We start from the raw sequence: 25,728 nt of genomic DNA, 5'->3' as shown, positions 1-25,728 counted from the left end.
CCACGATAGGCCTTTTCTAGTCGGAGGTTTTACTCTTAGTCTCAGTTCATTTATCAGGTCTAGTCTATTGTCTCTTATTCACACTGTGCCTTGATGCTCCCTATGGAGGTACTTTAGATAAAAGTGACAGCTAATTTAATAGATGTACATGTTAGTCAGAAAACACGGTCTTGGGAGATGTCCCAGGGCTGTCCATGTGAATGGAGCCACAGGGAAGGTGGCGCTGATGCCTTGGCTCCCCTTGCCATGACTATCTATGACGTCCATGATGTAGGGTCAGACTCACAAACCTGGAATGTGTGGGTGGGTGTGTGTGTGTCTGCTGGAAGTATTGAGAATACAAGGCTTATAACCAACTGAGAAACGAATGACCTGCCGCTACCAATTTGATTATATGGGGGGAGGAGGAGGGGTTGGTGGTTGGTTAACATCTCTCTCTCTCTCTCTCTCTCTCTCGGGACTCAAAAAAGTCAACCTAAAGTCCGAGGATAATACACTGAACATCCTCGTCTATGTACCTTCGGTCATTCAAACAGCGGGGAAGCATCTCGAGGATCATATTGTTGTGACTGAGGGATAAACAGAAACAAGGCCTCATGCAGTGCAGTGCCATTCACTGCCTTCATCCCCACAAGAGACAACTAACAGACTCTACACCCAGTGCCTTGTCTTTGACCTCTGAGGTGACACAGAAGAAGAGAGCTTATCAATCTCGGTACGGGAGCTCCGGAGGGGCATAAAGGTCGCGGCCCCTCTAAGCTGTCGTCCACGGTATTTGGTGCCAGATGTCGTTTGTAATCCGAGCTATTCATACAACAGACTATTGCTGAAGGTGCCTAAAGGAGAGAGAGAGACTCAATTTCACTCACATCCTTTCATTATGCCATGTCACTCAAAGGCCTCCCGCTTCCATCGTAACACACTATTAGTGCAAAAATAATGGCAACAAAACAGATCATGATCACAAAAAAAAAATATCACCTTCCTCCATTTTTTCCCCATTGTGCCACTGAATGCAGACTGGTGGGGAGTCTTTGCCCTGTGAGCTAGCAACCTATGTCACGTCACCATGGCTTAAGATGAAGAGGACTGAGGAAGACTACAGGCGACACATGGTGCCATTCAAAGAATCTCCTATAAAAACCCGCTCATCAGATGTCCGTCAAACGCATCGTCGAGGTCTCATCGATCGCACGCCTCCTCGAGACGACAAAGAGAAGTCCAGTCCAGACCAGACCATCGCTATGCCATCAGCGCACTGCATCATTTTAGTGTTGGCTCTCCTCGCCGAGGGCAACACATTGGCGGTGGGGCAGAGCAAGCTGGACGAGGGCAGGAGCGAGGGTGATGCCCTGAGCCTGTTGCTAGGAGACGAGGCGGCGGATGACCTCATGACCCCGAGGAGGCTCTCTATGCAGGACAACCGTTTGGGGGACGAAGACGGGGCCACCAGGATCATCATCCTCTCTGTAAGTGTGTGTGTGTGTGTGTGTGTGTGTGTGTGTGTGTGTGTGTGTGTGTATGTGTGTGTGTGTGTGTGGTGCTTTTGGTGTGGAAGTGAAAGATGGTAGAGATTGATGGGTAGTTGTGGTCAGTAGTGGCTATCAGCTCAGACGCAGTGTCAAGGCAGTTAGGCTAGATTTAGGTTTGTCTCCTTGGCCATTATGGCCATTCTGCCCATTTTTCACATAGATCTGTTTGAGTACTGGCGGTATGAAAAAGAAAAGAAAAGGAAAAAAAAGCAGTGCCACCTACCTACCTTGACCTTGATTAGCCAGACAGCTACAGTGCTACTCTAACTCCTCTCTGGGGGATAATCATAATCACCAAGCAAATGTATACATAGGCTACATGGTTACTTGTGATATTACACAAAAAATGCCATTCTGAATCTATCTACCCAACTGAATACAGAGTACAACCCCTCAATACAGCATATTAACGTAAAACGAGGGTTTGACTTGGCAGGAATAGTCTCAGTATTAGAGTTATGTAGAGTATTGTTCTGTATTTGATGGCATGGTTCCAATGAAACAGGCAATAGAATCGGATGGATCCTGCCACAAAATTCCACAGGCCTCTCAAAGGCAAACAGCTTTTTTTGTGGTTAATGTTTTTAATCGAACTTCTGCAGAATTCAGTCGAAAAATCAGAAACACCATGTTTTCCTGTGCAGCACGCGTCAGCAGCGCTAAGCTGTATAAGATATACTGTAGTCAAGGGTGCCATGTGTCGGGTGAGTCACGACTTCTGTTAACAGTGTTATGTTATGGGTAATGTGATGATATGGGCAGCGTGAATCAACTCGTCAAAATAAACCTTCTAGAAGCTTCCCAGAATTGCTCAAGTCAAGGTTCCACTTGGGTTTTCCTGAACGGGGTTGCCACTGCCATTTCCAATCATTCCCCAGCTATCTTAGCTGTAATGGGAGAGGTGCATTATGGGAAGAGGATAGGAGGTTGGTTAAGGGGTAGCAGACGGGGGTTGTTCTGGGAAATGACGCCCGTCAGAGAAATAAAGGCCACTGGGACCTTGTAAAGAAGTGTGTGTGTGTGTGTGTGTGTAGGTGGGGAGTGGGGGTTAACTACGTGACATGAGGCTTCGGAAACTGTGTCGCACACATACACTGACGTATTTCTTCCACAGAGGGTTCCATGTGAGCTGGCCCCTGTCCAGAACAGTGGAGGGGGATGAGGATGATTCGTACTGCCCCTGGATATCTGTCACTGACACACACACACACACACACACACACACACACACACACACACACACACACACACACACACACACACACACACACACACACACACACATACACACAAACACACATTTCCTAGCAGGGGTAAGAGGATCTGTACTAGCTGACTATTGCTGACAAACACACACAAATAAACAAGTACACTCACCCTCATATAAGGAGAGGATGGTCCTTGTACACACACAACACAATCACAAACACACACACACACACTTTCCTTTAAATGATCACAGATCCCACCAAGTAGTACTCTGGTATTTGTCATTTACATTATGTTCACCAGTCTCCTCCAGCAGAGCCCCAACAGACTGCAGCATTTACTGTTAACGGAAAGAAAGCAAACATTCTCTAACCGATTTAGAAACACATTTTAAGAATGAATGTATATTATTTGCCTTAACTCATAGGGCAGGGATGAGTGTGACAGGAAGCAAGTGGGAGAGAGAGAGAGATGGGGTGGGATTGGGACTTGAACCTGGGTCTCCGTGGGCACTTGGAGCTGTATATGGTATGAGGGCGGTAGCCTGTTGCGCCACAGCGCCCCTCATAGAAATGCATTTTACCATCTCCATAACTCCAGGATAGTGGCCCAGGAGGGTTCAGCTCCCGTTCCCACCAGCTGGGCCGCGCTTTGCCTCTACTGGCCTCTCGGAGGATGGACCAGACCCCGGTCGACTGGGCAACCCAGGAGGGACACTCCGAACCGGACGACAACCTGTCCATTCGCCGCAGAGACCTGGACGGTGAGAAGACAACATGTGAGATTTGAGATTCCTGTCTCATTTTGATTTTTTTTAGGGTCTGCAATGCAACAGTTATTCGGTTCGAGGTCAAAAGTTGAATTAATCACCAACTGTTTTGATTAGTTTGAGTCATTTTTCGAGTACATGGAAGAACAACTTAACATTCTCTGATTCCATGGTCACAATGAACTTGGATAAAGACAGAGAACTTAAATATCATCTGTTAAGATGCAAGTTCAGTAGCCTATGTCTAAATTGTTGAACAATTATGAAGCACCTTCTCATTGGCGAGTTGGATAAGGCGTCGAGGTGTCGAGCGTCGTTGTATGAAGGCAGCTCACTGCTCCGGGTTAGTGTGTGGTTCACCTCACTGTGTATTCACGTGTGTGTGTTCACTTATTCATGGATGGGATAAATGCAGACCAAATACGCAAGTATACATAGCCAATAAGCCTGATTTGATTTGATTTTTTGATTCACATTACCGTCCTGTGAGGTAGTGAGATGTTCTGTTGACATCTGAAGTTAATGCTCCAGTGGCAAGTCTTGGGTACTGATGGCCTGCTATGACGAGTTCAGAGTTCTTGGCAACTCAAAGATGAATCTGATCACACACATGTTCCTAGAAAACACGCTGTTCAAAAACACATCATTATGCACGAAGCTGGGCCAACGCCAAGCATACACAGAACTCTCTAGAAGTCAAGGCTTTCCTCTCCAGGGCGTTGATTTTGTTTCTGCAAAACACAAACATCTCCTTGAAAGATTTTGTCATGCAAAGTCAGTGTTGCCAATTTCATAATCAGAATATTTTGCCTTCAATGACAGTATTTTTTTTATGGGCATGAACCATCAGCGATATTCCCTCAGGTCTCTCTGGTAGACGTTACAAGTATTGTTATAGTCTTGATGACTGTGAAATGCCCCAGGTCCATGTTGTGGTGACTTGCGGTTCCCTTTCTTGTGTCTGTGTGTAGTGCTGAGATGCATGATCGGAAGAGTGTACAGGCCCTGCTGGCAAGCCTGAGGAATCCACCAGCATTCCATCGGAGAACCATGAAGAACTGATGGGGCCAAGTGTGTGTGTGTGTGTGTGTATGCACAAGTGTGTGTGTGTGTGTGTGTGTATGCACAAGTGTGTGTGTGTATGTGTGTGAGAGAGAGCCCCAAAAATACTTCTCTTATTGTCTTGTGAACCTCCTGACATGATATAGTATGTGATGCTTATATGAAGTAAAAAAACCAAGAGCACCTATTAAAACGGAAACAATGCATGTGTAAAAACAAAAATAAAACTTTATTTAAGAGAGATGTTAATGCAGGGTTTGACTGATTTGTTCCAAGACAAACATTCACACACACAGGATCTAGTGCTATCAAAGGTCAAATGGGTCACGATGATGTATTAATACAAAATATACAGTGCCTATAGAAAGTCATCATACCCTTTTGAAATAGTTAGTTTTTTTGTCTTACAGCCTGAAATCAAAACCCATTTTAAAAAAAATCTTTTCCAGTTTTATTAACAAATTTAGCTGTGCAACATCAAAATAATGAAAAAAAAGTAAACAGTTCTGAAAATTAATAAAAAATGAAAAACTAGAATAACAGGGTTGGGAAAAGTCATCATACCCCTGACTTAATACTTTGTAAAGCTTCCTTTTGCTTTCATTACAGCCATCAATCTGTTTGGATATGTCTCTATTATAGCTTTGCACACCTAGATAGGGGAATATTTGCCCAATTTTCCATACAGAAATGTTAAAATTTAGTCAAATTCTGTAGGGAATGGCGATGGACTGCTCTCGTCAAGTCAATCCATATATTTTCTATAGTATTTAAGTCAGGGCTCTGACTTTGCCACTCAAGGATATTCACCATCCTATCCTTAAGCCACTGCTTTGTTCTTTTGGCTGTATGTTTAGGATTATTGTCGTGTTGGAAGGCGAATGACCTCCCCATCCTCAGCTGTCTAGGAGAGGGACGCAGGTTTTCCTTAAGAATGTGGGTGTACTTGGCAGCATCCATTTTCCCTTCTATCCTGACCAATTGCCCAGTTCCCGCTGAAAAGAAACATCCCCACAACATAATGTTGCCCCCACCATGCTTCACACTAGGTATGGTGTGTTTTGGGTGGTGTACTGTGTTGGTTTTCGCCAAACATTGCGCTTGGAGTTCAGTGCAAAAACACATCTGGAATATTCTGCTACCATGTGGAAAAAGCTTATATGGTCAGATGAGACTAAGATCGAACTTTTTGGAGACTAGAATTGAAGTTTTTGGACTGAGCTCCAGGCGCTAACCAAACACAGTATACACACCCAAACACACCCAAAACACACCATACCTACTTTGAAGCATGGTGGGGGCAACATTATGTTTTGGGGATGTTTCTCTTCAGCGGGGACTGGGCAATTGGTCAGGATAGAAGGGAAAATGGATGCTGCCAAGTACACCAAAATTCTTGAGGAAAACCTGCGTCCCTCTCCTAAACAGCTGAGGATGGGGAGGTCATTCGCCTTCCAACACGACAAAAATCCTAAACATACTGCCAAAAGAACAAAGCAGTGGCTTAAGGATAGGATGGTGAATATCCTTGAGTGGCAAAGTCAGAGCCCTGACTTAAATCCTATAGAAAATATGTGGATTGACTTGAAGAGAGCAGTCCATCGCCATTCCCTACAGAATTTGACTAAATTTTAACATTTCTGCACGGAAAATTGGGCAAATATTCCCCTATCTAGATGTGCAAAGCTATAATAGAGACGTATCCAAACAGATTGATGGCTGTAATGAAAGCAAAAGGAAGCTTTACAAAGTATTAAGTCAGGGGTATGATGACTTTTCCAACCCTGTTATTCTAGTTTTTCATTTTTTATTAATTTTCAGAACTGTTTACTTTTTTTTCATTATTTTGATGTTGCACAGCTACATTTGTAAATAAAACTGTAAAAGATTTTTTTTTAAATGGGTTTTGATTTCAGGCTGTAAGACAAAAAAAGTAACTATTTCAAAAGGGTATGATAACTTTCTATAGGCACTGTATACACAATAAAACTAAAGAATAAAACAACTGGAGAGGTGGGCAAGGGGGACAAACTAATCTGATGCAGAAATGTCACCCTGTCAATCCATCAGATAGGGACAACATAATCACAGACAGACAGACAGACAGACAGACAGACAGACAGACACACACACACAAAAGAGCCTGATTCATCTAACAAGAGGACAACACCTCCAACAACTACTTCATACTGAAAACAATATATTACATCTAACGAACCTTGGCTGTTACATCAAAGCAATGAAGTAATGAGCCAGGAATAAATAGAGAGAACGAGAGAGGGAGAGAGAGAGAGAGAGAGATGATTTATCAGGGCCAGTAAGTCTGAGCAGCACAAGGCACAGCTACAGCCGGAAGAAGCCGGTGAGTTTGCCCTGACCAGCGATCAGTTTCTTAGTAGGGGCTTTGAGGGTCTTTTTGGCCCCTAGGGCGGCGGTAGAGGCTTTGAGTGGGGGTCTCTTGGCTGGGGGTTGGTTCTCTTCTCCACACAAGTCTGCCCCATCCACCTGCTTGCGTTTCATGCCCTTGCTCCCCTGGGCTGTGGCATCTAAGGGGGTTTTACTCTTCTTATTCTTCGGCTGGGTTTCCTTGGCTACTTGAGCTTTGGCGTTACCCTGGCGACTTCCCAGGGCTGCTATGGAGACAGTGTTTGCCTCACCTAGAGAGAGAGAAAAAAACATAAATAAATAAACCCCATAAATAAATAAATCAAACAAACAAACAAACAAACAAAACAATGTACGCACATACATACAGACTGCCACATAAAACACAACCATCCTGTCTGGAATTAACCAGAGAATTCCATAATGGGAATTAACCAGTTTGTGGTGTGCATATTCCAGTTTATTTCAACATGCACCTTTCATCTAAACCGACAAGGGGGAAGGGGGGTAAGAAAGGGGATGGGGGGGGGGGGGGGGTAAGAAAGGGGATGGGTAAAAAGAGGGATGGGTTGGGGGTTAGAAGTGGGATGGAGGGTAAGAAGGAGGATGGGAGGGGGGTGGTAAGGGGGATGGGGGGGTAAGTAGGGTAAGAAGAGGGATGGGAGGGGGGTGGTAAGGGGGATGGGGGGGTAAGTAGGGTAAGAAGAGGGAATTGGAAGCAAAGTAGAGAGTCCGCAAACGACACAATCAACAAGAGCTGGGTGGGGTGTGGGAAAACCCAAACCAGAACAGGGGAGAGAAAGAACCAAAAAAAGGAAGAAAGAAAGAAAGAAAAAGAAAAGGGGGATAGCAAGACAGAAAGGAAAGGGATAGGGAGGGAGGGAGGGAGGGCTATGATGAAACTGCTGACGTTAGACTGGGGTGGGTTTCACAGGAGATGTGTACTTTACCGAGGCAAAAGGGAACGCTTGCCATGTAACCTGATGGAGCTGAGCCTAGTTTCCCACAGCCAGCCAGAGCAGAGAGAGAGAGAGAGAGAGCAAGAGAGAGAAAAAAAAAAAAAAAAAAAGAAGAAAGAAAGAGAGGAGCATGTGCGCATGAGAGCATGATAAAGAAAGAAAGGGAGAGAGAAGCATGCATGCATGAGACAGAGAATGATAAAAGAAAGAGAGAAAGAAAGCGGGAGAGAGACTAGTGTGCATGCATGAGAGAAAGAAAAAAGAAAGAAAGAAAGAAAGAAAAAGAGAAGAAAAGAAAGAAAGAGGCTGGGGTGATGTGGGGGTGAGAGAATAAAAAGAAAGAATGAAAAGGGAAGAAAGAAATGGAGAGATTGTATGAGTAAAAAGGAGAAAAACAGGAGGAAAAAAAAAAAAAAAAAAAAAAAAAAAAGTGAGAAATTGAGTTCCTCGGGGTACTTTTACAACAAATGTCAAGGCTGCCAGGTTCCTCCAGGACGGGGAATTGGTTAAAGGTTGATCTTAAGTACCGGTCCCGGAACGGGACCCCGGGCAGAACGTGGGGCCCGAATAGAGGACGAGAGGTCTGGGATCGGTTCCGAACACCTGGCGTTCCAAGCCGGAGGAAGTGCGTGGAACCGACCCACCGAGAGAACCGGTTGCACGGCCCGTACCCTTCCTGTGTTCCACACCAGCAGCGTGCACTTTCGACCCAATCCTCGTGAGGGAAAACTAAACTCAAGGACTTTCAAGGAACACTGGAACTTTTTTCCAAAGCCCACAATACATTATTTTGCCATCTTACCACATGCCACATTGCCTTTTGGCACAAAGCTCCGACTTCTACCATTTTTCTACCCCCCCCCCCCCCCCTCCACCCCACACTTTGACCGGCTGCTTCTCAGATATGGAAACCTGGGTTTTGGTGGCTGGACTGGAGAGATTCTGAGCAACATGTGCAACCTATTTGTTGACTAATTAACTATTTAGTATGCTTTCAAGCAACTTGGGGGCCGGGGGGACGGTCAAAAACATTCAGTTGAAATTTCAGTTTGAACTTTAAGTCCTTGAATTATTTTTTTTTTGTCGTCTCTGATCCAAGTACTTTACAGTGCTTTAGAGACGAGTCAAAGTCCTGCACACAACTACATCTCTTAGGACAGATTTTGGAACGTTCTCCTGTCCCATCAAATCCTGTCCCACTACAGATAGTAGTCAATTTTAAATACCCACCTCTTGGTTGGCCAAACCCACTCCCTTATTGTTATGCCACCCTAGGTTATTACGTTTTTATCATTACCTCCGCCAAGGAGGTTATGTTTTCATTGGGGTTTGTCTGTCTGTCTGTTTGTCTGTGTGTCTGCTAGCAAGATAACCCAAAAAGAAATGGATGGCTTTTGATGAAATTTTCACCGTATCACCGTCTGGATTCAGGAGGCGGTTATGTTTTCCGTGTGGCGGTGTAATGGCATTCTATGGCCAGGTAGTGGGTGGCGATCTGAATAGTTTAGGTTCAAATGTATGACAACCAAGGAAGAACACCACAAGCGGAGGTCTGCACTCTCCCCGAGTGCTTTTCTAGTTGTACTTGTATACATCCTCCATGCGCTTTCAAACAACATACTCCATTTATGTATTCATTACATTTCTGCAGTTTTGGCATTGTCACTTTTCACTGCCTCGACTGCGAACCACTTTGGATCAACCGTTGTTGTTTTAAATGTGCTATGTACATAAAGCACCTTGACCAGGCCAGACTTGACTAGAACAGGGGGCTTGTTATCCCTGCACCAAACTTGGGACAAATGTGTAGTGAAATGCCTGATTCAGATTGACAGATGAGGTGTTCATGAAAATACAGGCACTCAAAAGGGGAGAAAATGTTATGCGGAAACTAAGCCAGTTGTAGGTGCAAAATTACAGGTGCAAATAAGTAGCTCTCCATAAAGTTTTGAGGAAGATGTTCATAAATCTGACAACCCAGTCACTTGGGAAACATGTTACAATTCCAAGGAAATCAAATTCACCGTCTACAATGAGAGAAGGTAAAAGGCGTTGAAAGGAACCTTTAAAAAGCATACAAATCCTGTTCAGCGGTTTTGGGTGGAGATCAGCAATGTGAATACATGGCATGCTACTAACATAAAAGCTCTCAGCCATGTCCCTTTTTGTCAAAGTAGCTCTTGGAGGCAAAAAGGTTGGAGACCCCAGGTCTAGACCAACCAGTGTCTAGCCAGCTTCCAGAGTCTTTATTTTCTGTTCTTGGCTGACCTCACCAACATGGCAGGTGCGTGAGGGCTAGGACGGAAAATGCTCCACGTTAAAGACGTGTCAGGTCTTCAAATTCTGCTGAATTCTCCTCACCCCCCGGCTGTCCATCTACTGCTCAAAAAAGGAGCTCAGGAGCCCCTAATTTATTTGGCGGACCAAACACAAAGTCTGACAGCAAGCAAAGTTCTCATGCAACATGAAACACAGTGGTCATGTGGCATATGGGAGAACATTGACAAGATGTTGAAGCGGAAACACTGATCTCATCTCAGTGATGTTAAACTAGCAAATTGATTTGGTCAAGTTATTAAATTACCTTTAGTTAGACTGAAGACTTTGCCCATCCTTCAAATTAGTAGTGTTTTGCTTTTTTGCACAGTCCTGGCTTGCATTGGGCCATGTCATTTTAGGTTGGTCACTTGTTGGTCACAATTTGAGGTCACTTGTTAAGCTCACATATGAGAAATGGAGAACTTTACCTATAAAAGCATTTTATTCTAGAATCCTACACACAAAAATTCAATTAAATGATGATCATTGTGTAAAGCGACCTAGAAAATGTGTGTAAGGCACTATATAAATATAACCTATTTTTATTACCTCCGCCAAGGAGATTATGTTTTCATCGCGGAGCGGAGGGGTATTTCACAAAACCTAGATAAGGGATTAAGCCAGGATTTTTTTGGTTGTCCTGGATGAATTTACCCTTCACTTGGTTTCACAAAAGAGACGCTCCAGACCAGGCTAACAGCCAAGCTAAGTTCATTCTAATGGTAAGTACATTGGTTCAGCTAGCCGTCATTCAAATCAGACCTGCATGCGATTTTTGAAGGAGCTGTATTCCATTTATATACCATTTGCTACTTGCATTTACTCGCAAAACACAACAGATGTCTCATAGATATCATTTAAATTATGGTGGCCTTAAAATTAATAACAAAATCGTTGCTTGCGACTTTTTTGACCGACGTTTGATGAATAGCCTACTGTAGTAGTTGATTGGAAGTGGAGGGGACATTTTTCGAAGGTGTTTTCAACTAATTCGGTTTTAAGACAAAATAAAGATATATAATGGTAGGGGTGGGTGCAATTCATCGATTTGGCGATGCATCGCGATGCGGCACGTGACGATTTGGCATCGATTAATTAATGTCGATGCTTAAAATAAATAAAGAAATTAAATTAAATTCACTTTGATGTATTGCCGCAAGACCGGAACAAAAAACATGTAACCAGAACCTTAACGCGCGTGTTTGAGTGGGACCACAACAAACAGAGCACTTCACACCAAAGATTCTAGAACAGAGCTCTGTTCTTTGCTTCACACTAACCCAGAGCCATCTGCACTAACCTACTGCTGCTGTGAATACTGGGCCAAACCACTGATCTATAAAGAATACCTGGATAGACTATCTCATTGTTGCTGACCCATCAACAATGAAGCCAATGGAACTGTCCCGAGTGGTCCCATAATGGCGGCGAGGTGTTCCAATTCCATTGTTGCAGAACGGCAACATTCTTTTACTGTCTTTTACTGTCTATGCATTCCTATGGCAAGTGGTCCCATAATGGCCGCCACCATGTAGGCTTCAGAATTTTGACGTAGATGCTCTATCCAGGTATTCTTTATAGATCAGTGGGCCAAACCAATCATAAATGTTATCTGTACTGATTCTAAGACGTTCTCATCGAATAAGCCAATGAGAGGCAGGAATGCCTAGCAACCGTTTCCATGAAAGAAAACAAATGTACTTCGCGAGTGGCAGAAACTTGTTGGCTAGGCTAGCTAGTAGTTCCGGATTGTACATGGCCATGGTAGTTCAAAACCATACAAGTAGCTGCAACATTATGTGCACTTTTAATCAACAGTCAGTGACCACGTGCATGTCAAAACATGAGACTAATGAAAAAAGTTTAAACCAGCGCTCTATGATCTTTGGTTTAAACCAAGCTAACGTTCATCTCGTTCAGCATTTCTCCTCGTTCGTAGCTTGCTGCTTTCGTTTGTAAGCTCACTACCTTGAGGCAGGCAAGGTGCAGGCAGAGACGGTTTATAAAGCAGTAACTATACGATCTTTGGTGCAGGTCTCTCGTTCAGTCAGTCACTCGTTCTTGCCTTGTTGGCTGTACAGCAGAGGTTCTTTTTATGGCTCTGTAGCCTAAATTGGGTCTGGAAACCGTTTTATTGATATAATCTTTCTGCCCAGCCTTTAAACATGCTTGTCGGAATATTGGATCCTTGTTTATTTATGAATGAACACGTTTTCTTAAATAAATTAGCTGATCTAGCCATAGCTGCTAGTCTAGTACTCTATCCAGCCAACCTTCAATATGTCAATTTAATGTCAAGGCGAATGTTAACATAACCGTCATAAAATAAAATATTTAAAATGTTCAAAAAACCTTGTTATTTACTTATTGAGTGTAGTTATAGAGAACCGAGTTAATTGATAGGCTAGTTATTTACAAATGTTATGGTTATGGTTATTTAGCAGACGCCTTTGTTCAAAGCGACATACAAATAAATAACAATACAAATTCAATTATCAGTGAACAAAATAGGGAGAATAGCAATATTATCAATAAAACAATAATTTTAAGCATTAACCTAATGAGAAATAAAACAGTGAAATGAGAATAGCAATCAAATAAGTCACTCAGTTAATTATATATAATAATAATAACTAAAGCATGGTATGGCTAAATGTAAGGACAATAGCAAAATAAATGTCAAATTCTATCAATGGACAAATTATAACAAAACAATACTATTATACAAACCATAACACATCACAAAAATGTAGCAACAGATGAAGACAAAATCAATCTTAATATAGAAAAATGCATTAAAAATAGCAATAATCGAAGAATCGTGGCACCAATAATCGAATCGAATCGACAATCGTTATAATCGCAGAATCGAAGAATCGAAAATCCCATAATCGAAATCGAATCGAAAGGTACCCATGTTGGAGCACCCCTATATAATGGTCATACTTTGTGCATCTTTGAGGTGGCAAGCGATTTCTTAATGACGTTGCATGCCGAGACAAGAAAGCTCTCACACGTGGATGCATACGTAAATTTGCATTCAGCTGGTCTGCCACACCTACTCCCGCTATGTAACAGAAATACCCCTCAGGGTTTGTCTGTCTATTTGAGTTAACTTGCTAACAAACAAACAGTGATGGATGGATTTCAATGAAATTTTCAGGAAAGGTCTGAAATGACCCAAGGAAGAAACTATAACATTTTGGGAGTGATCTGTATCACCGTCTGGATTCAGCTAGCAGTTTTTCGCGTGGCGGTGTAATGGCATTGTATGGCCACATGGTGGCGATCTGAATAGTTTAGGTTCAAATGTATAACAACCAAAAAAAGAACAATACCGGTGGAGGTCTACGCTCTCTGGGTGCCTCTCAACCTCGGTCCTCCTGGCTCGTTCCCACTGATCTATAATTAACACGGGATAGACTATCCCATTGTTGCCGCCCCATCATTCTTTATCTAGATCAGTGGGAACGAGGACCGGGGAAGGAAGGGAGGATGTATAAAAAGACAAATGAGAGGCATCCTCTGATAGTAGAGCGGCTAAGCGCAAAAATCGATCACTTTGCGATAAAAGCATGAAATTTGGTACGAAGGCTCACAAAGGGGGTCTGATCAGATTTAGGACCGTAGGCGCTCAAAATCTGACCCCTGGGGGTCATGGCGGCCATTTTTCAAAATGGCCACCAAATATGGATTTTGTAATGGGAAAATGGATTAAAAGCTGCCAAAAACTTTAAATATAATAACACATTTCACCATGATGCATATAAATATGAGCACACTTTCACATAGAAGGCCTTTAAACTTTAAAATATAAGATACGTTTTTTTAAAAATTAAAAATGGCCACCAAATATGGCGTTTTTTTGTTGTTTCTTTGTTTTAGTTTTTTTCTCTCTTTTTTTTTGTCTTTTTAATGTAGGCCTGCATAGCAAGAAACAGAACAAAGAACCAGTAGTTCAACTATTCTGCAGTTGAGCTTTGAATAGTTACATGTTTTTTTAAGGTTATTTTTTGGGCTTTTTATGCCTTTAATTGGACAGGACAGTAGAGAATGACAGGAAGCGAGCGGGAGAAAGAGCTGGGGTGGGATCCGGAAAGGACCACGGGGCGGGAATCGAACCGGGGTCGCCGGCGTGTATAAGATATAAGATTCCATGCTGAATTCAATGACCACTTTTGTCTCGGTCAAGAAGCAAAGAAATTATTAACACAGCTTTACACTCTCTGATATTCTCACTCACAGAAACATAAAGCAGTACACTGCAGTGATGCTGCTCTGTATTTGCATTGTTTAATACAACTTTTTGTACATTTGCAGACAATAAGTAGCCTGGCAAGCCAAACTATACAGAAATGTATAGTCTGGGGTCGGACCATTCACAGAGCTGAAGCCTGTGGGTGGGATGAACAGTTGTCTTTCAAAACTGCCTCTGCACGTAATAGGCCAGTATTTGTGACCAATCGTAGCCGTAAATATTTTTGCCCGCTAGGTTGCGTCTGGATTTCTAGGCTAGGCAATAAGTTCATAGCAGGCTTTAGATGGTTCAGTAAGTGAGGTCCAGTATGGTTCAAAACTGCCATTCTTTGTTTTGACCCTGCCCCTCATTAACTTAAAAAGCAGGGCCACAAACACTGATCCTGGTGCTTCACATAACAATGAACGGTTCTCTATCAGTCAAACTACTCAGCGTTAATCAATGGGAATACACTCCTTGACCACATGATCACCACTGAAGTCCTCCAATAGGTCCTGTTAAGGTTATATTGGCGTGAAATGGCTCGGCTAAATATTAGACGGCACAGCCAATAGCAAACACACTTTCATTCCTCAGCGACGTCTAATTGCCACTGGTCCGAGAGCGGAAGAATAGGATTTAAAACAACCAACGGAAGACAGAAGAATAAACATCTTCTCTGAAAATAATGAATAAAATCACAAAATAGTAAGTATGTCCAAGGCCGCCCAAATGAAGTGTCCAGGAGTGTGGGCTGTTCATCCCCACCCTGGACCCACATTCCATTTGCATGTTTTCATGTTTCCATTTGCAGCGCTCTTGGGGGACACCCTATTCAGCGCAATCACCTGTCCAGAGTTTTGGGCTTTCTCTGCCCTACACGGGGCTGAGGGAATTACTTACCTGCCCGAGGTGGAGGAGGCGCTGGCGGCCTATCTCGACCCCATCAGCACGTATCCCAAATTGCATTCAAGATGCTGAGGCTGCAGCGCATTGTTCAGAGCGTGCAGCAGGGGGACTGGATGGCCACAATAGTTGTAAATCGTAAAGGATGCACATTTCCACGTTCCGATTCACCCTTCACCCTCGGCAAAGGAAGCATCTTCGCTTTGAGTTCAAGGGCAGAGTTTGGGACTTCTCTGTCTTATGCTTCGGGCTAGCGCCATCACCCCGTACTTTCACCAAAGTCGTTCAGGTAGCGTTAGTCCCTCAAACGGGGGGCATATAAAACACCCTATCAGGGACAGGAACAAACGTATTCAAGTGGACGAGAGATGCTGGAGGGCTCTCTGGTGCCTCCCCAAGAACCTCTCCATTGGGGAGGGTATCTCACAGGCATGTGGTGACTACGGATGTCTCCCTCCTAGGTTGGGGAGCGGTGTGCGAGGGGCAAGCAGACCAAGGGACATGGAGGAAGCAGCTGCAGCGGCCACACATAAATGGGCTGGAACTTTTAACAGTGCAGACAATACACCGATGGTAGCCTATATGAATCGCCAAGGAACTGCAGCAGTATTTTCTCCCGCAGCTATGCGGTTTGGCGAAAAGCTGGCTGTTATGGGCGAGGTGTCACCTCTCAGTCCATGCAGTTCATGTTCCGGGAGAACTGAACAGGGCAGCAGATATGCTCACAAGAGGCCCCCAATCACTAGCCTGGCACCGCCTTCCAACGTGCTTCCCCTCAATTTTCATTTCCCATCAGTAAGTCGTCTGGGTCTGCGGTATATTCATGGGCTAGTTTGAGAATGACATAGACCAAGATCAAGACCAAACGTTAGCGATTGGTTATGGCATATCCAGTGTGGCTCTGGGCAGATTCAATAGTTTTAAACATCAACAGAGTACCCGCATTGAAGGAAGTCAATGCTTGGCAATTGAAAGTGGCCAGACTCTCTGTACATTATGAAATATGTACCAGAGTTTGGTACCCTATCATCAGGAGTGGCGTCTTCACCCACAGGTGGTGGAGGGGGTGTGGCCGAGTTCGGAAAAGCTCATGTTGATCTCTTTGCCTTGCGTGAGATGATACACTGTGTGAAGTTGTTTTCCCTGACCGAGATGCTCTGCTGGGAGTGGATGCTCTGGCACATGAATGGCCGAAGGCTTTCTGTATGCTTTCCCCCCATGGCGAACCGTGGAGGGACCTGCTGTCCTAGGTGAGCATGGTAATTTGGCACCCAACTCCGGAGAGATGGCAGGTAACTGCACTAGCCAACAATTCTATAACCAAAGAAACCATTCATTTTTATGTGAAGCACCAGGGTTAGTGTTTGTGGCCCTGCCCTGCCCTGGCTTTTTGAGTTTCAGCTTCGACCCTGGATTAGTCTCAACCTCTTTATGGACAAGAAATTATGTTCAACTTTACACAAACTAGAATACATTTGTCACTGTCTGAAGCTCGGGCAACATATACCGATCAAATAGAAGTGGTCAGACAGTACTGACAGGACCAGCAAGAGCAAAAATAAACTACAAAACACAAAGCCCAGAAGATGTTTGAGTTAGGGCTGGGACAACGCATCGACTTAACCGATTAGTTCGACGCAAAAAATACGTCGGTTCAAAATATGCGAATCGACACGTCGTCAAAATCAAAACAAGGTTGGCGGCAACGTGAGTGACTCCTCAGAATTTCAAAAGTGCAAGGCACTGCAGCACGCACTCGTTCCTCTACTGCGTTTCTCTAACTATGGGCCGCGGACGGAGCTGCACCAGTCCGCAATGTAGAGAGACTGCTGGTCTGTGAGGCGTGGAGTGAAATTAGGCTCGGTGCTTCACCTGATAATTTGCTGCGCAATTGATGAAGCAACCGCGGCCCGACAGAAAAAGAAAACAAAAGTTTCAGCAATCAGGAGGAAATACTTGCTAATTCGATGTGAATAAACATACAGCAACACAATTAAGTGTTGGTATGAGAGTTCATTGAATGCATGCATGTGCGTGTTTGCGCGACAGAAACTGAAACTAATCGATAACGTTGGTGGTAAGTTCCGTTCAACCTGCTGTTTAATTATTTAACGACATTTAATAGAACAACGTGGATTCTTGATACAGAGCAGAGTATAGTTCAGTCAAATTTGAATATGGTCAAACGATTGTAGCCTTAGTCTTTCATCTAAAAATCTCCAGTGGGGTATACTACGAATCTCGATTAGTGCGTTAGCGAGGTATGTTGCGCTCAAAGCCAGGGTATGCTGTCATACGAAAGTGGATTTGTTTTAGCGTCGCTGTATCACCAAACCTGGTCGGGAGCAGGTTATGTGCTTAGTTATAGCTCAAATCATGAAAAATCACCGCCCTCTGGCCAATTCTAACCAATCCATTATCTTGAAAAACGAAGTTCTCACGTGTGCTAATCTGTCATACTTAGAACAAGTTCAGCCCCGCCTCTGCAAACATTTTGAAACTCGAAGGCGCTTTTAACTAGGTTGCGCGTACAAATATGTCACTATATGGACGTGCATACCATGCAATATTTGATGACCATCGATTTTTTTATGTTATGGGTTAGACACTAAAAAAGACCACCCTAGATTTCTCTGCCGCTCATAAATGCGGAAGTAATCGTTGGTTAACCTAGGCTGTCTTGTGCGTCTCCACGTTTCCCGATTGGTCAAAGTCACCCCAACCACAAGAACGCGCACAGATCTGAGCTGAAAGCCTAGTTGGACAAATTCATCCTTGAGTGAGTTTCGTAGTACCACTCAACTCTGATTGCGACTTTCGTTTTTAGCAATCCAGGTTATCCAAAGAAAACCTGGTTATGTTCAACGAGATTCGTAGTATACCCCACAGATCAGTGATTTACGCCTATCTGTTCGGCCGTAATACATAGACTAAAGTTGGTACGTGTTTACTGAATCCTTACATTCAGAGATTCAAATGGAATTTCATTAAAAAGCATGTCAATTTTGTCTCCATTTGCCTACCAGAGTTTGATGCTTGCATGAGGGAAACATCCCAAAACAATAGCACCCATATTATTGCTGTTGTTTTCAGAAGTACTGTATTTATCATGCAACCATGCAAAAGCTATTGTAATTATACTGTATCTTACATTACTAAAGCAGGTCTCTGATTTTTTCACAAACTTTTTGTGAACAATGTTAGCATTTAAAACATTGACTGCTTTGAAGTGAAAGTACACTTAATACAGCATAATAATAATTATAATAATGATCATCATAATGATGATTTGATGGGGGTATACAGTATGTGTAGGTGGGCCCTATGGCCCCAAAGTCCCAAAGACTTAAAACAAGCCTACTTAACTTATCATTTTATTGATGACAGTTGGGATCTTGTCCCCTTCAATTTGACAACACTCCCAGTGTTTTCAAGGCTTCAAGGTTTTACTGAATGCTACCTCTGACTTAGAATGCATTACTTTGCACTTGCATAGTCTTTCATTTTGGAATTTTAAGAGCAATAAACATACATTGCAATGTATTATTTCATTCAGATATGTAAATCAACATGTATATATTGCAATCAGTCAATTAGTGGGGAGATAATCGATAATCGAATCGAAATCGAATCGAACTGAAAAAATGAATCGTTAGATTAATCGATGCATCGAAAAAATAATCGCTAGATTAATCGTTTAAAAAATAATCGTTTATCCCAGCCCTAGTTTGAGTATATAAATTAAAGTCACAGTCCAACAGCAAAGGAAACCTCAGAGGTTGGCAAAACGGCATGCCTGATATAAAGCTGAAAATCACCACTTCAGAATGAGATAATATGGGTATTTATACATTTTCTGACTCCAGAGAGTCATGCCAGTATTTCAGCGTATGCATTTTGTATCTCTGATGCTCCCTGATGCCACATGATTAAAAGAAAAAATATGATTTAGGCAGAAATGGCAGGAAAATGTGTGCAATTAAAAGTTTGAAGAGCTCCAGGGTCGGCTGTATTTGTCCAAAGCGTTGACTAAAGGATTTGAATGAAAGCTCAGATTGTCCTCTTTAAAATGATACCTAACATTATAAAATCAGTCTTTAACAAAGGCCAATAGCAAGATAGACACCTGCATCAAAACATTTTTTTTTCAATAGGTTAGGTAACAATAACAGCTGAAAACACTAATTTAGCTGTGACTCCAGAAGGGTTATTAGCATAAAAAAACTGACATGTATCTTTTCAAAAAGTATAAGCAACCTTTGCCACCTTCAGTGGTAGGCTACCGACATCTCATCAGGGGTGCGTTTCCCGATAACGATGGATAGACACTCTTACGAGGGTTTTCTACGATTCATCTTAAGATCGATCGTTAGGATTTGCCGACTGTTTCCCGAACATGCTCGTAGCGTGAACGCGCGTCCACTGCTCTTACGATGCTCTTAAGGGAGCTGTCCACGATAAAAGTTCTGAAATATCCCCTAATTTGATGGTGATGTCAGGTGACTGCACGTCATAGCTAAGCCACCGTCTGAACTTCGGATCTATACATTAATTAACATCAATACGAAAATAGAAAACCTTTTACATCTGCATGTAAGCATTCCAATTAGCCTAGGCCATATACCACACGCAACATACTTTTGTATTATTTAACATTAGATTGTTGCCCCGTTTTTATGTTTGTTGGAAGATATGTATATTAGGCTTCGGCTAGCTTACTCCTACATCGTTTATGCGAGTTCTTTGCTAACCTAGCCTACTTGTGAGAGCACGGTGTGCTGCCTGTGCAATAATGTTTCGTGTCACTTAAGCAGACGTTTGAATAAAGAGGTTGATAAGAAAAAGAGGAAATGTGTAGGCTTAAATAACATAGCCTATAGGCTTAGATTTTGACGCAGAACAGACTATTGTCACATATTCCTTTCTCTGTTTTTACCTCATAAGCCTAATAAAAAATAAAAGGCTACACAAAATGATAATGGCAAACTTTTCTGGCAACGTCTCCTTTCATAACTTGTAGGCTATTCTTGTCCGGTTTTAATAACATTATGTCCATTGAATTAATGCTATTTTGCACGCTAAAATCTGAATCATCACAAGTAAATTTACAGTAAAGAATGGTAACGTAAGTTGGATCATTATATTCTTAGTTGTAATCCCCCTGCATATCCTGCTGGTGACTCCACTGAGGCATAGCGTTACGACGCTCTTAGGCAGTAACGAGAACTCTGGATCACTCGTAGATCTACGAGTGTTTTCACGATGCTCTTAAGCTACGATGGTTTCGGGAAACAGTCGGCAAATCTTAAGACGGTCGTAAGAGGGACTTTACGATCATCGTAGGCTTACGATGCTTTCGGGAAACGCACCCCTGGCCCATGGACTAATTATGACATGAAATCCATATTTGGTGGCATTTTGAATTTTTTTAACATTATCTTATATTTTAAAGTTTAAAGACCTCCTATGTGAAAGTGTGCTCATATTTACATGTATTATGGTGAAATGTGTTGTTGAATTTTATGTTTCTGGCAGCTTTTAATCCATTTTCCCATTACGAAATCCATATTTGGCGGCCATTTTGGAAAATGGCTGCCATGACCCCCAGGGGTCAAATTTTGAGCGCCTACGGTCCTAAATCTGATCAGACCCCCTTTGTGAGCCTTCGTACCAAATGTCATGCTTTTATCGCAAAGTGATCGATTGTGGTGAAAATCTGCGCTTAGCCGCTCCACTATGAGTGCTTTCCTAGTTGTCATCATCATCATCATCATCATTATCATCAGTAAGTGTTTTTACCGTTCTCTAGCCCATGTGATTCCTTCTGTCCAGAAGACTCCTGGTTCTCCGAATCCCCGTCCCAGTCCGTGATCGGCGGCGGGCGGTCTATCAGCCTCTTCGGAGCCGGGTGCTTGCAGGTGGGCACCTGGCTGGTGCTGGGGAAGTCCAGAACCCGGTTCAGCGGCTGGTCATCCGTCTCAACGTACGTGCAGGCAAACTGAGAGCGCAGGCCCCGCTCCTTCACCTGGGGGGTCATGAGAACGAGTTAAAGGTGAGCTATGCGCAAGCTTTTATTTAAGCTTAATTTTCCTTAACTGATCATTGGAATGGTTATTTGACTTCTTTCAGGTTGAATGATGGCTGTATCGCTTCCCCCTAGAGCCTGTGAGCGGAAAAAAAAAACCACGCTTACAAGTTTGGGCCACCGGGCCGGTGCGAGGAGATCTTCAAACCTGCATAGTTCCACTAAGTATAAGGGCCATCTTTATGGCATACCATGAGGAAACGTACTTTTGAACAGCTCGCACTCTTCAAACAGATGTGTTGAAAACAACACTAATTGCATTACAGGGGCCCGTTGCACAAAAGCAGAATTAAGACATCCGGGATAAGTTACTGATCCGCGATCACTGAATCCTAAACAAGAGCATACCGGCTGAATTGGTTGCACAAAGACCAATCCAGGATCAGCAGACACGGATTCATCAAGCCAGGTGTAAGTTATTCGGTGTATGTGCGCGTTCTCGTTTCTCCCCCAATAACTCGCGGTTGGAATAAAAAAAGACGCGAAAAATAGCGTCTTGCACACAAAGTGAACAACCGCTTTTGATATAGACTAACAACGAGGTAAAGTTTTACTTTTTTGGATGGGGGTTCATGATTATTTCTGTTACATAGCTGGAGTAGGTGTGGCAGATCAACTGAATGCAAATTTACGTATGCACCCACGTGTGAGAGCTTTGTCTCGGCACGCAATGTCATTAAGGAAGCGCTTTGCCACCGCAATGCACAAAGTATCTTAATTTGTCTTAAAAGCCGAATTAGTTGAAAACACCTTCGAAAAATGTCCCCTCCACTTCCAATCAACTACCAGCCTACAGCAGCCTATTCATCAAACATCTGTCAAAAAAGAAGCAAACAACGAGTAGGCTATGTTATTAATTATAAGGCCACCATAATTTAAATGACATCCATATGGTATTAGGCAGACATTCTGCTGTGTTTTGCGAGTAAATGCATGTAGCAAATAATATATAAATGGAATCTACAGCTCTTTAAAAAAAATCACGTGGAGGTCTCATTTGAATGACAGCTAGCTGAACCAATCAGATAATGTAATTACCATTAGAATCAACTTATCTTGGATGTTAGCCTGGTCAGGAGCAGGCTAGCTCCACAGAATAAATCGCCATGGTAACTTATACCATAACATATCCTGCTGCCCCCATCCCGCTTTTGTGCAACTGGATCACGGATAAATTGAGCCAGGATAACCAAGATATCCCGGGTTAATCCCTTATCCTAGTTTTGTGCAATAGGCCCCAGATCTCTGTGGCCAGATATAGGGACAACAGTTTGTATCGTTTCCAACAAATTGCTTTTGTAAATCGCTACACAGTATGTGTTGAAAGAAAATAAACACAACTTGCGTTGAAAATAACACAAGTAAAATTGAAACACCGCAATTAGTGTTGTTTTTAACACATCAGTGCCCAGATAGGGACTAAACATGTTGTTTATTTCCAACACATTGTTTTTGTTATGCGTTATGAGTAGGAGTTGAAAATAACAACTATTGTTGTTTCTGTGTCCATATAGGCACAACACAGTTGGTGTTGTTTCCAACACATTCGTGTGCAGCAATTTAGGTATCAAATTATTCTTATCCTTGCAGCACACTGTCTTTCCCAAGCAGAAATGGAGAGGCTGGGGAGAGGGGGTTTAGAGCTCAATATGTAGGTCAAACAATTCACAAAAGAAAATATTTGTGGTTAAAGGCCAATATGTTAATACAACAAAGTACACAAGGCTGACAAATGTCAGTTTTTATTCGCACAGACGGACTTTCTCCTCCATGTATAGAGACATATACAGTAGAAACAATAAAGACCAATCTTAAAGGGCTGAACAAACAGTGCCCAGAGGTACATGAAGGACACGTGTAGACAGAGGACTATAATGAGAGAAAATGAGGACTCGAAAGCTAGAGAGAACCACTTCCCAACGGCAAAGAGATGCACAATTTGACCTCAGATAACAGCTCAACGATGTTTAGCTTTGCAGTTTGATGCAGAGCTGAGCTTTATGCAGGAGAGCTTCCTGTGATGTAAGGTAGTACTGCATCTGTGTGTGTGTGTGTGTGTGTGTGTGTGTGTGTGTGTGTGTGTGTGTGTGTGTGTGTGTGTGTTTCTTTGCTCTATGAGAGCAGCAGGCCGAGGGGGCTACAGCACTGATGCATCAAATCCACCCTAAGCCCTGAGCAAGGTGTGGCTGCCCTTCTCAGGCTTCTCTAACAAGCGGTTAAAGATCTCAGGGGTGCAGATCATGACGGGGGCGGTATGTGTGTGTGTGTGCGTACACACACACACACACACACACACACACACGTGTACAGATGTTTATGTGTACACGTGTGTGGGAGTGTGTGTATGTGTGTGCATGTGTGTGTACGGGTTCAGTTGATCTCCACTCTGCACTCCTCGCCTCTGCTGCCTTTTGATGTGGGCCTGCCCTGGATTACCAGGATCCAAGGATTTTCTCCCTTCAGGAGAGAGAGTGGGGAGGGAGGGGGGAGGGAGAAAGGGAGAGAGGAAGGGAGAGGGAGAGAGAGAGAGAAAGAGAGAGGGAAGAAAGAAAGAGAGAGGGAGAGAAAAAGAAAGAGAGGAGGAGAAAGAAAGAAAGAGGGGGAAAGAGAGACAGACTCAGAGGAAGGAGAGAAAAAAAGAGAGAGTAAGAAAGACGGGGGGCAGTATGCACAGCTGGGTGGGGGGTGGAGAGAGGGGTATTGGTGAGGGTAGGGTAACAGATGGGAGTAGGTTGGGGTAAGAGCTGGGTGTAAGAGCAGGGTGTTAGTGTGGGTAAGAGGGCAGAACTGGGCGTTAGTGGGGCAGATCTGGGTGTTGGTGGGGGCAGGTCTGGGTGTTGGTGGTAAGAGGGCAGGTCTGTGTGTTGGTGGTATGAGGGCAGAACTGGGTGTTGGTTGGGGTAGGAGGGCAGATCTGGGTGTTGGTTGGGGTAGGAGGGCAGATCTGGGTGTTGGTTGGGGCAGGGGAGGATCAAAGTGCGGAGAAGAGAGCGGTTTAAAGCTATCCACCGAAGAACACCTAAGACAACAACAACGTGCTGCCTGCCTCACACTGGTTCCGCTAGCCTTGCTCAGATACACAGAACAGACAGGCAGGGAGACACACACACACACACACACGGTTCACCTGCTCCACACACAAACACAGCTGCAGTAAGTGAATGAGTGACAACTTTTAAAAAGAAAAGAAAAGAAAAAGAAAAGCAAAATTCAGTCTCTCTGAGGTAGTCATCTAATGAAGATAGAGAGAGAGGGTGTGCATGAGAGAAAGAATGATAGACAGAAAGAAAGAAAGAAAGAAATAAATAAAAAAGAGACATGCTAGGGTGACGTGGAGGTGAGATAATAATGATGGAAGATAGAATGAAAAAGAAAGAACGAAAGAAAGTAAGAAAGGAGACTGTCAGGTAATGAGGCTGACAGAGCAAGTCAGTTTGAAAAAAAAAAAAAAAAAAAAAAAAGAACAAAAGACCAAAAGAAAGGAGGGAAAGACAGTGATGGAAATGAAGGGCATGGAGAGAAAGAGAGAGTGATGGAGAAAGGAAAACGGTAAGGAAGCCCTGCTACGGTCCTGACGTAACCCCTGTGGACCGAGTGACCGGGTCGGGAGAGGGCAGCGGCGAGAGAAAGCATCCGTCCGACGGGAGCCGGCACTGATGCCATTCCAAAAACAGCAGGTGATCGCAATTACTCTCCAAGATGAGGGCTTTTTACACACACACACACTTTTAAGAAGATCAAAAAGAGGCATGGAGTAATAAAAGCTGGCAGGTGGATTTACTCTGAATGGCGTAAATAAGAAACAGGATGCAGTTTCTATAGGCAGCGTATTAGGTAACCACCTGCATCTCAGTGCAACACTTGAATTTGAGCCAGAAGTACAGAGGATTCTGGGAAATGTAGTTTATGCATACTCACATTTACATTTACTCATTTAGCAGACACTTTTATACAAAGCGACTTTCAAAAATAAGAAATAGCAAACAACAATTAACTCATTCACCCAAATCCATTTTCTTTTTGACTCGATTATTTTCTGTGCGTTGCCATCACCATTCTCCTTGAAATCAAGCGAGTGCGGGCGCGTGAGTTTGACCATACAAAGCTGGAACATCACCCTGACCAAGTGGTGCAACAGTTGAAGGGACCCAAGAAGCAAGACCAAAGTATAGACTGTTTCAGGAGAATTCCATCATCAGAATCATAGCTGTTCCCACAAGGAATTTTGAACATTTTCTGCACGAAAACGAGCTTGAGGTTGTAAA

At 43.3% G+C, this 25,728-nt stretch overlaps 2 protein-coding genes across 2 annotated transcripts in view; one reads left to right on the top strand and one right to left on the bottom strand.

Moving 5' to 3' along the window:
* The first annotated feature begins 1,079 nt into the window (after window positions 1-1,079).
* On the top strand, window positions 1,080-4,809 carry pmch (pro-melanin-concentrating hormone). Its single transcript, XM_062517460.1, has 3 exons — window positions 1,080-1,469; window positions 3,342-3,504; window positions 4,482-4,809. Exons 1-3 carry the CDS (start codon window positions 1,080-1,082, stop codon window positions 4,529-4,531), a joined length of 603 nt encoding a protein of 200 aa, XP_062373444.1. The 3' UTR covers window positions 4,532-4,809.
* A 1,744-nt stretch (window positions 4,810-6,553) lies between these two features.
* Window positions 6,554-25,728, bottom strand: part of parpbp (PARP1 binding protein) — a 30,011-nt gene continuing 10,836 nt past the window's right edge. Inside the window, exons 10-11 of the mRNA XM_062518395.1 lie at window positions 21,178-21,403; window positions 6,554-7,229 (exon numbers count right to left, since the gene is read on the bottom strand). Coding sequence (XP_062374379.1) covers window positions 6,916-7,229; window positions 21,178-21,403 — 540 coding nt within the window. The 3' untranslated portion in view covers window positions 6,554-6,915. The remainder of the gene's footprint in view (window positions 7,230-21,177; window positions 21,404-25,728) is intronic.

Source organism: Sardina pilchardus, chromosome 17, assembly GCF_963854185.1.
Source record: "Sardina pilchardus chromosome 17, fSarPil1.1, whole genome shotgun sequence".
In the NCBI taxonomy this organism is placed as follows: Eukaryota; Metazoa; Chordata; class Actinopteri; order Clupeiformes; family Clupeidae; genus Sardina; species Sardina pilchardus.
The sequence above is the reverse complement of the archived record's forward strand: the minus strand, read 5'-3'. Positions and strand labels throughout refer to the sequence as shown.